An 11,249-nucleotide genomic window follows, 5' to 3' on the forward strand; every position below is an offset into this window, starting at 1 on the left:
AGGGTAGGTCGAGGCTGGATTTCATTGTGGTTGTGCTCGCAGTTCTGTTTTAGTTGGACAGAATAGAACGAACAGAGTTATTCTGAATTTTTTCGAGTGAGTGAATTTGATTTTCATGACAAGAATTCTTGACTGAAATGGCATATTCAAGTTTTGGACGAATTAGTGCTTTCTAAAGTAGAAATTTTAGAAGTGAGAGAAGTTTTGCAAAATTACGTCGTAGGTATGTAAAGACGCAATTAGCGTTATTAATAATATATATTATTCGAACTGTCCAAGTGGGATTTGATGTGATGTGAATACCAAGATATTTATAACTAGTCACAGCGTCCAGGGGCGAGTGATCAAGATGGTAAACAGGTAGATTATTCATTTTCCTGGGTACCCGCACAAATTTACATTTGTTAATGTTCAATTCCATGCACTACGTTTTGAAACAAACAGAAATAGCTTTAAGATCGGGCTGGAGCGTGCTAATGTAATTTTCATAAGTTATTTTTTTTAAATACAACACAGTCGTCGGCAAACAAATGAATATGGGAAGAGACACAAGAGGGTAGATTATTAATGTATATAAGAAAAAAGGGGGTCCGATCACAAAGCCTTGTGACACACCGGAGTGAACGCCACTCGGCTGAGGGAGATGATTTTTAGCTACAATTAACTGTGAGCGATTAACCAGACAACATTCAAGCCAGACAAGTTTTCAATCCAGGTTAAGTTGGTGCAGTTTGTAGAGTAATGGCTTATGGCATACCTTTCCAAAAGCTTCTGAAAATTAAAAAAAAAAATGCAATCGTCTGAATGATCAAGAGGGATATCTAGCTTACGAAAGACTGATACTAACTGGATTTCACACGAGTAGGTTTTTCGAAAGTCACGCGACGACGTGAAAACGAATTCAGTTCAAGGTGTTAGCACACGAGACCCAACTTGGTCGGAGACCAGTTTATTCAAGCGGCCTGGCCGCTACACAAGACTGAACAACAAGTCACGCCCACCAGGGCTGTTATATCATATCAGCACAGTGTTATCACACTAGCTTCGGCCCCCTACTGGGCTAAGAATACAACACTTCTCTTCCCTTATTTCGCGACCCCGAAACATGTTATACAAGACCACAGATAATCAGGTGTAGCCATATCTGTCAGGTTTTCGTTTGGTTCGAGTGGATCGCCGAGGCACCTCTGGTCCTACTTGCTGCGGGGGCGAAGTCGGTTCCTCTACAGTCCCTTCTCTCGGTTGATCCCGACTTATTCCTTCTTGATTTGCCTCCTCCTCATGCAGCGACATTTCAGACCAGGGGCCCCTTGGTGCATTCACTTTACATCGGAGGTGATCCGCGTGACAAAAGCGAACGACACCACCTACGAGCACCAAGAATGTAACGGTCGACACCACTTTCACAACTTTTCCCGGCCACCAATTCACCTTTTCGTTCTTCACGGTTTTCACATACACCTCTTGACCCCTGGAAAACTCGCGACTTCTTCCCCTTTTTTCATCCACCTTGAGCTTATTTCTTTCCACTTTATCTTTCCACGCTCTCACCGCGCATGGTTTAAGCATGGACAGTCTTGTCCGAATCTTCCGACCGAGGAATGATTCGCTCGGCGCTTTTTCCGTGAATGAGTGGGGTGTAGTTCGATAGGCAAACAAAAAGTTGTCAATCCGGTGCTGCAACGTGCGCTTGCGCCCCAACTTTTCATCTTCCAGCTGGGCTTTCAAGAGTCCCCTTTTGGTCGTCTGTACCGATCTTTCCACGGCACCATTAGATTGAGGATGATATGGTGGCGTAAACATTTGCCTCACCCCATTCTCACTCAAAAATCGCTCAAAGTCGTGCGATCGAAACTGCGGCCCATTATCTGTTACGACAACCCTTGGTAGGCCATATGCGGCAAATACGCTTCTTACGGCTTCCACCGTTGCTGTGGCCGTAGTGGTGTTCATGAGTTTCACCTCTAGCCACTTGGAAAAGGTATCTACTATCAACAACAAAGCCTTTCCTTCCCATTCCGCAAAGTCCAAGTGGACTCTATCCCAGGGATTGCCCGTTATTGCCCACGGCTGAAGTGGTACCGGCTGAGCTGCACTTCGCACGCTTTGGCACACCTCACAACTTCCGACTATTTTTTCTAAATCTGTGTCAAGTTGCGGCCACCAAATCCAACTACAAGCCAGCATCTTAATTTTACTAATACCTGGATGCCCCTCGTGGAGTAGGGAAAGCACGCTTGGCCTTAGTGACTGTGGAATGACGACTCGAGTGTTCCACAACACACATCCTTGCTCGATCGAAAGTTCGTGACGACGACTAAAGTATGGCCGGAAATTCTCCTCCGTTTCGTTTGGCCAGCCGCGCCACGTCATGTCCATAACTGCTCTTAGGACTTCGTCCTTTTCTGCTTCCTGAGCCACCTCTCGGGCTGTGAAGGGAATTTCGGTTAACGGTGAAAAGAAATCCATTTCCTGCTCCTCCCCGGCAGTCTCTTCCAACGGCAGTCGCGATAAGCCATCTGCATGCCCCACACTCTGGCCTCTCTTATACCGGATGATATATTGATAGGCAGCCAACAAATTTTTCCAGCGCTGTACCCTGGCTACTGCCACTTGACTAGAATGCCTTTTGGGGTCAAACAACTGCGTCAAAGGCTGGTGATCAGTCACTATCTCAAAATGCCGCCCGAATAAATACTTGTGATACTTTTTAACGCCGAAAACTATGGCCAGTGCTTCGCGCTCTACTTGCGCGTAGTTTCGCTCTGCGGCGGTAAGTGTGCGTGACGCGAACGCTATTGGCCGCTCGTCTTGGTTTTCGTTGTGTGCGAGCACCGCGCCAAGACCGTATGCGGACGCATCGCACGTGAGGCGCAGTGGCTTACTACTATCGTACAGCGCTAGCACTGACTCATCACTGATAAGCAGTTTGCAATGAAGAAAGCTGTTTTCGCATCCTTCCGTCCATTCCCACTTTGCTTCTTTGCGTAGTAGCCTGTACAGTGGTTCGAGGATTGTCGCTGTACCCGACAAGAATTTGGCGTAAAAATTTACCAATCCCAAAAAAGCTTTCAGCTCTGTGACGGACGTGGGTTTGGGCGCTTTCAGAATAGCATCGACTTTCTCCTTAGTTGGATGAATGCCTGCTTCATCTATTTCGTGACCCAGATACCTCACGCGGCTTTGGAGGAACTGGCACTTGGCAACATTTACTCGAACACCATGCTGACGGAGCCTTTTTAGCACCTGTTCCGTGCGTCTAAGACACCCCCTCCGTCCTTCCGGCAATCAACACGTCATCAAGATAGCACACTGTGCCTTCCAGCTCTTTCAATACGCGGTCCATTACAGACTGAAAAATTGCTGGCGCACTGGCAACCCCAAACGGCAGACGTGTGAAACGAAAGAGACCCAGGTGGGTGTTGATTGTCATTAGTTCTTGTGATTTAGCTTCCATTTCAAGCTGCAAATACGCTTTTGATAAATCGAGTACAGTGAAGCTTGTTCCTCCCGCCAGAGACGCGAACACATCTTCCGGCAATGGCAGCGGATAATGTGCCACCGTAATGCGGAGATTCAAAGTCACATGATAGTCTCCACATAACCTCACTGCGGTGCCGTCGCTCTTTGGCACCACAACAAGAGGAGTTGCCCATTCGCTCTCTTGTACAGGATACAATACTTCCTTCGCTTCGAGATCTCGCAACTCCCTCTCTACTTTGTCTTTCAGAGCGTACGGTACCACTCGGGTCTTGCAGAACACCGGTCGCGCTTCCGCTTTCAGAGCAATGGACCCACGGAAGCCTTTGATTGTGCCAAATGGCCCATGAAACACGTCATGGAACTTGTCTAGAAGAAACTCCTGCTTAGAGCTTACTGAGTTCACTCTCAGCACCTGCGACCAGTTTAAGCGGAGGTGTTTCAGCCAGTCCCGCCGCAGCAAAGTGGGTACCGTGCGCTCCTTGTCCGTAGCAGCTACCACTATTAGCAAACTAAAGCAAGCCCCTTCGTGTTTCACGGTGACCGTTACCCTGCCCTTCACTGGTACGGTTGTGCCATTATACGTTCGCAAAGAAAAATTCACTGGTTCATACTTCATTTCACTGAAATAGCCTAGCAGCTCCTTTTCCGGAATAATAGACACGGCAGAACCTGTGTCTATTTCCATCGGAATCAATTTTCCATTCACTTCAATCTGAACAACGTACGGTGGACAATTTGTTTCTTTAAGTACGTACAAGTCAACACTAGACACTTCTTGTTCTTCTGTGAAATGGCTTCGTTTAGTCCTACACATCGACGCTAAGTGTCCCAACTTCGAACAGTTAAAGCACCTTGCCTTAATGTGCCGGCAGTCCTGAGGTTGATGCTGTCGACCACACCTGAAGCACGACGGCTGTCGGTCCTTGGCCGATGTTGGTTGCCCTGGCCCCGCTGTCCCCCGTCGAAGCTGGTCGCTGCGTTGCCAGTTGGCGTCCACGTCCGACTGCCGTGAATGGGTTGGCGCCGGAACCATCTCCCTTGCGTGTCCCTCTGCCGCCTCCATCGATGTGGCGATGACACAAGCTTTTTCCCATGTCAGGGCGTTGCCGTCTTCTACGGCTAGCAGCTTGCACCGGATCCCCTCGCTGCGCACACCCACGACGAGCTGGTCTCGCAACGCTTCGCTCAAAAATGCACGAAACGAGCAGTTCATTGCCAACCGTTTCAATTGCACTATGAACTCGTCGATAGGCTCTTGGCTTCCTTGGGTACATTTGTGAAAACTGTACCGCTCCGTCACAATAGAACGTTTTGGCTTGTAATGCTTGAGAAGCCCATCTTTTATCTGCTGATAAGTTTTCTTCTCTGGCGTCTCCGGGAAGACCAGGTTCCGTAGGGTCATGTAGGCTTCGTCACCCAGTACTGTGATGACTACATCTGTTTTGCGCTGTTCGTCGAAATTATTGACTCTTGCAAAAGCTTCAAACCGCTCGAGGTAGACTTCCAGGTTACCTGTGGCGGTGCAGAATTCAGTCAACCGACCGATGAGCGGGTGGGTGACACTGGCCGATGCTCCCGTGTTGCTGTCCATGGTGCATCTCACTCCGGCTCGTCTCGTTTACGCCCGGTAGTTCCGTAACATCCTCGTCGCCATTGTTAGCACACGAGACCCAACTTGGTCGGAGACCAGTTTATTCAAGCGGCCTGGCCGCTACACAAGACTGAACAACAAGTCACGCCCACCAGGGCTGTTATATCATATCAGCACAGTGTTATCACACTAGCATCGGCCCCCTACTGGGCTAAGAATACAACACAAGGGAGCTTGCGAGGTTCGAAGACAGTATGTGTTCGAAAATTTTACATGGGATGCTGGCAAGTGATATTAGTCGGCAGTTAAGTGGAAAATGCTTGTTACTTGACTTATGAAGTGGCATCGCCTTCACGATTTTCCACTCAGCTGGGAGACAACCATTATCAACTGACTGCTGAAAATATTTTGATAGCATAACTAAACGATAAAAGCTCGTACATTTAAAAATTTGGGGCTGGTTATGTCTCAACCAGGAGCGAAGGAAAGTTTAAGTGGTTTAATTATGCGTTCGATACCTAAAGGCTCAATGATTATCGGAAACATAGCAGGATAGTGGTAGGAAATGGTAGTCGGAATCGTGACGTTGTAATTTACAGAAAAATTACGCGTAAAAGTGTAATTGAAGATAAATGGACATTGTTGAGGAAGAATGAGATTCCCTGAACTGTCAAGTAGTGAGATATTTTCATCATCAGTAGGGTTCATCACGCGACAAAAGTTTTTAATGTCAGTTCCAAGCATGAATCGCCAAGGCACTTTTATGGTATTTTTCTCTGGCTGTTTTAATTGCCTCCGCGTATTCATCGGAAGCCAGTTTGTAAGCGGCCCAACGAGCATTGTCTGAGGATGATTTGGCCGATTTGTACAGTCGCTTTTTTTTTTTTTGTTCGATAGACATCTGAGGTGGGGGCTATACCAGGAAGCATTACTTTTGACATGAAAGTGCTGTAGGTTTAGAAAGAGTTATATACGTAAAAACAGGGGACGGGACAACACATCTTTCAACTTTCAACAAACAAATGAATTTATTGCCGGACGCTTTGCCTTCGGAGCTCCACTATAGCAGAGGGAAAGTTAAAAGGAGGGGGAAGGGGAAGGAGGGCGGGGGGGGGGGGGGAGCAAGACAAGGACCCGGGACAAAACGTAAAGCGCAGAGACAGCGGAAAGGAGAGAAAGGAAGGAAGCATCCCGATTTCCCTCTCAGGAGCAAGGGGCGCTCGCCCGGCCCGCCAAGGCCGTCAACTCCGGTCTCAGGAATGTCACCTCTTTCTCGGACAGCGACAACGAGGCCGAGGAAATGTTCTTTGGCACCTCTTTTATGGCGAACGCTTCCACGATCTCGCGCCCGTAGCGGTTCTTGTTGGCCCCCAGAACACGCGCGGACGGGAACTTGGGGGCGCATGGAGCACAAACCTTGAGGTGATGGACCATGGGGTGTTGGGAGTCCTCGTCGTTTTTTTCTATTTCTCTTGCATGTTCGCGCAGGCGGTCGTTGAGGCAGCGGCCCGTCTGTCCGATGTACTCTGCCCCGCACGAGAAGGGCACTGAATACACCCGTCCGACCGCGCAGGGAACAAAGGGGGCCGCATGCCTCTTGGCGCAGCTGATCTTGGGAGGAGGGGGAGAGTTTACCAGGCGGCACATGGCGCTCAACTTGAAGGGGCACGAAAAAGCAACGTCCATGTCGAAACGTCGAGCCACTGTTTTTAGTCGGTGGGCGGTGTTGTGGAAATAGGGGATGGTTGTATACCTCTGCCGGGCAGGCTTCCGAGCGGCGGCTTTTTCAACTATTAGTTTTCTGAGCGTGGAGGCCAGCAGGTCGCGCGGGTATCCAGCGTTTGTGAGGCGGCTAAGCTGTCCCTCCAGGCTAGATGAGGAGAGGTGTTGACAGGGCTTTGTGCGGGTGGAGGAGATGAGACTTTTTGCGATGCCTGCTTTTACTGTCTTTGAATGGTGGCTAGTAAATGGTAGCACCGGCTTCTGCGTCCGCTGCTGGAAGCGCCAGCAAGCGCCTCCCTGGGTGGCCACAAGGCGTACGTCCAGGAACTGGAGACCCTCCGCCGAGGGGTCCTCCCTGGTGAAGCTCAGGCCATTTGCGTTATCCGTGAAGGCTTTCTGGATGGCGGCTGTGGGCGCGCCGGAGTCGTGGAGCACCAGATAGTCATCCACATATCTGAGCAGCTGGGTTCCTGGGGCGACGCTGTCCAGTTGCTCCTTCACGGCCTGATCCACGAAGGAAAGGTAGACTTCACTGAGCGAAGGTGCCAGGCAGGACCCGATGCAGACACCCGATTTTTGTAGATATATTTTCCCGTCATGCTCCACCATGGTCGACCGAAGATATACCCTGATTAATTGCCGGAACGCGCCGAGGGGGATGCCGGAAGAGTTTTGGAATTTGACGATACCCTGTGTGGTGATGGCTTTTTCTACCGCATCCAGGAGGATGTTGAAGTCGAGGCTGTAGTACATGTCGGTGATGTCTAGGGAGAAGAAGGTGGTACCTGGGCCTGATGTGTGGAGAAGCTGGAGGGCTGGGAGGAGTTCCTGAGAGCTGCCCACGCGGAAAGGCTGGTCCAGGGGGACGGCTGCCAGGTGCTTCTGCAGCTAGAGAGCCAGAGGCTTCTGCCAGCATCCATTTTCTGATACGATGCTCCTCAGCGGGATCTCCGGCTTGTGGGTCTTGGCGGTGAAGAAACTTTTAGATACTGGTTCGCAGGGGCCGACACTCTCGTGAGAAGCGACGAAAGGTTGTTCGACTTGCAGATGTCTTTGACTTCCGAACTCAGGGTGCCGGACGATCTTTTGTTAACGAGGACGAAGTTTTTCTTGATGGCGAGTTCAACCTTTTCACCGAAGTTAGACTCGTTCATAACCACAAACACTCCCGTCTTGTCTGCCTCCAAAAGCCTCAGGTCAGACCCCCTGAGTTCATTCACCACTTGGGGGAATTCTGGTTTGGTTGGGTGGGCTGCTCCATGCATGCACACCAAACGGGAACCAACGCCGACGAACTCTTGTCGGGCAGGCTCCGGAATTCTCGACGCGATCTGGTGTACCGCTGTGAGCTGATCCACTCTTGACGGTGTGACAGGGGGAGCGAATTTGGGTCCCTTTGAGAGCAGCGCCTCGGCTTGCGGTGATAGTTTCGAGCCCGAAAGATTCAGCGGAAGCTGAAGCTTGGGACACTGGTTCGCTCGTTTTTCTGTGGATGCAGTCGCAATTACGACCTTCCAAGATGAATCCGGGAGGTCTTGTCCTGACTTGGTTAGAAATATGTACGAAGGGTGAACTGTAAAGCGGGCATCGAAGATCTCCGTCATGAGACCGGGAAGTGACCTCTGCATGACAAGGATTTCCTGCGAGAGCTCACTGCGTGCTATCTGCATGACTCTGTAGTTGGCAGTCCAGCTGGCAGAGTTGAATCCAAATACCTGGTGGACGGTGGGGTGAGGGATGGTCTTCCTGAGGTAGAGTCCAAAGGATCGCAGGCGCAGGCGAAGCAGATACAGTCTCGAGATGAAGAGGGCGGCACGGAGAAAGGGGCCTGGCTGGAAACCCGAAGGTCCGACGCACGGCAGTTGTGGACGTGACAAACACATAGCTCTCGTAAATAATAAACTTCTTAGTGAGCGCGTTGGTAATGATGTAGGTTTAGAAAGAGTTATATACGTAAAAACAGGGGACGGGACAACACATCTTTCAACTTTCAACAAACAAATGAATTTATTGCCGGTCGCTTTGCCTTCGGAGCTCCACTATAGGAGAGGGAAAGTTAAAAGGAGGGGGAAGGGGAAGGAGGGCGCGGGGGGGGGGGGGGGGGGGGGGGCAAGACAAGCACCCGGGCGAGCGCCCCTTGCTCCTGAGAGGGAAATCGGGATGCTTCCTTCCTTCCTCTCCTTTCCGCTGTCTCTGCGCTTTACTTTCCCCCAGTTTTCTCCCGGGTCCTTGTTTCCCCCCCCCCCCCGCCCTCCTTCCCCTTCCCCCTCCTTTTAACTTTCCCTCTCCTATAGTGGAGCTCCGAAGGCAAAGCGTCCGGCAGTAAATTCATTTGTTTGTTGAAAGTTGAAAGATGTGTTGTCCCGTTCCCTGTTTTTACGTATATAACTCTTTCTAAACCTACATCATTACCAACGCGCTCACTAAGTAGTTAATGAAAGTGCTATAGGAATATACTTATTAGTTAAGTCTGATCTTGGCCACGAACATATCCCTGTAGGATTGCACGCTGCGAATTTCAAAGTCCTTCAAAAATGTATAGAGGAAAACGGATCTATCACTATTATTTGCATTTTGGTAATTACGGATAGTTTTCGTCTTTATTTTAATTTTAAGGCGCTGCGGGTTGACGTCAAATGTCAGAAGGGAATGATCACTCAAGCCAGGTAAGCAAGCAGTTTGTGAGATGAGATTAGGGCGAGATGTTAGTATAAGGTGTAGTGTATTCGCGATTCACGCCGTTATTGTTGCGGGTCGCTTGACCAGTTGCGTGAATGAAAACACAAAGCATAGACTTAGGAACTTATTTGCTAGAGTGGAAAAAGGTTGCATACAAGGCTATTCGCCGTCCCATGACATATATGGAATATTGAAATCGCCCAGTATAAATAAAGTACTGTGGGATAACGAGACAGAACTAGTTTAATTATATCGTGTAGCTCGTTATGCGGGTGGAAGAATAATTAGAGAGACGATAGAAAACACCAACAATAACTTTTCCTGATTTATTTCTGTATTAGCCCATACTATTTCCAAGTCGCTAGGGATGTAAATACACTGGGAAAGCAGTTTTTTAGGAATGGCCAAAAGAACGCCGCCTCCTAGATGCATTGTGTGGTCGTAGCGATAAACATGAAAATGATGTGCTGCCTCGAAGATTTCGTGATTGCGAAATTGAGAATGCAACCAGGTTTCAGTTGATGCTATGGTATTATGTTTGCAGGTATCTATAGCTGAGGTTCGTGGATCGCGCTTGTTAGTTAATCTAGAAGTGTTACAGAAAAGGACCGATACATCAGATGCGTTAAGACTACTGCCCCTCGCGTTTCCCTGTCCCTTATCGCGTGCTGAGGCACTCGGCTGTGGGTTATCAGAAGGACGTTGGGGCGCAAGTTCGACTATATACCGTATTTACTCGAGTAATAGCCGCACTATTTATGAACGAGGCCTTTGCGTCTGCTTTCCCGCAGAACACATATACAGCCAATCATCGCGTTGCGCATAAATAACATAGCTAATAACTAGATCCAGAAAAAGAGTCTCCATACAAATGCAACCTTCACAGATGGTATCTTCGCGCGAAGACGTTATCTTTGTCCTGTAAACCGCTGGAATCATGCTGCCAATTGCGGTGATTGGCAATTCGAGTGCTCCGCGGAAAAGCGAACCCTCAGGTTTTCCTCATTAACAGTGCGGCTATTACTCGAGTAAATACGGCATAGGCTCTCGGTTGCCAAGTGATTCATGTATTGCTTTTTGTTTATCAGTAGCGCAGTTGGAATGTCGATGACTCGGGTTAGTTTTTAGCAAACTCGATAAGCTTTCTTCGAGCATTACGCGTGGCGGGCGAAAAACCTTCGTTAACTTCTTTTTTTCTTTCTTCCGCTGCTGATTTCTGGGGGGCTCGGGACCAGCCAAGCTGTTTCAGCAGCTTTTTTCCCAAGCCCCCCCAACACTGTACCTCATTGTTGGAAATAAAGCTATTATTATTAACAGCAACGTTTATTTCCTTCAGCTAAGCGCGTGCCGAAAGGATACTATATGATTTTGTAGCCTGAAAACTTAACTAGAATGGGGCGGCATTTGTTTGGCGTAGGTAGCCCTAGGCGATGGGCGCTTTCAATGGAATATTCAGACATAATTAGAAGACGTAATTAGTCAATAATTCATACCTTAATGTAACAAGGAAGAAAAAGTCAGTGCACTTATGCAACCCGTGAGGTGAAACACCGCGACAGCTGAGGTGTGCCGTCGGAGCCGCTGAGGTGTCATTTCGGAGAAGAAGACCTTTATGACATAATTAGCGAAAACGCTGTTTTTATTGTTCCTATTATCAGCAATTTCATGTTTATGTTTCCACGTCACGGTCATAATGGCACGCGACGACGGATTTCACGTAACACCTCAATGTCACGTGACTTCACAGTGTCACGTGGCGTCATACATCACGCTA

At 48.9% G+C, this 11,249-nt stretch overlaps 1 protein-coding gene across 1 annotated transcript; it reads right to left on the reverse strand.

Annotated features, from left to right (window-relative positions):
• Nucleotides 1-7,899: 7,899 nt before the first annotated feature.
• On the reverse strand, nt 7,900-8,679 carry LOC120845959 (the record flags this gene model as incomplete). Its single annotated transcript, XM_040217526.1, has 1 exon — nt 7,900-8,679. A coding segment is annotated over exon 1 (780 nt), but the record flags the coding sequence as incomplete, so codon positions are not given.
• Nucleotides 8,680-11,249: the final 2,570 nt, after the last annotated feature.

Source organism: Ixodes scapularis, unplaced genomic scaffold (genome assembly GCF_016920785.2).
Source record: "Ixodes scapularis isolate PalLabHiFi unplaced genomic scaffold, ASM1692078v2 PGA_scaffold0__279_contigs__length_252992795, whole genome shotgun sequence".
NCBI lineage: Eukaryota > Metazoa > Arthropoda > Arachnida > Ixodida > Ixodidae > Ixodes > Ixodes scapularis.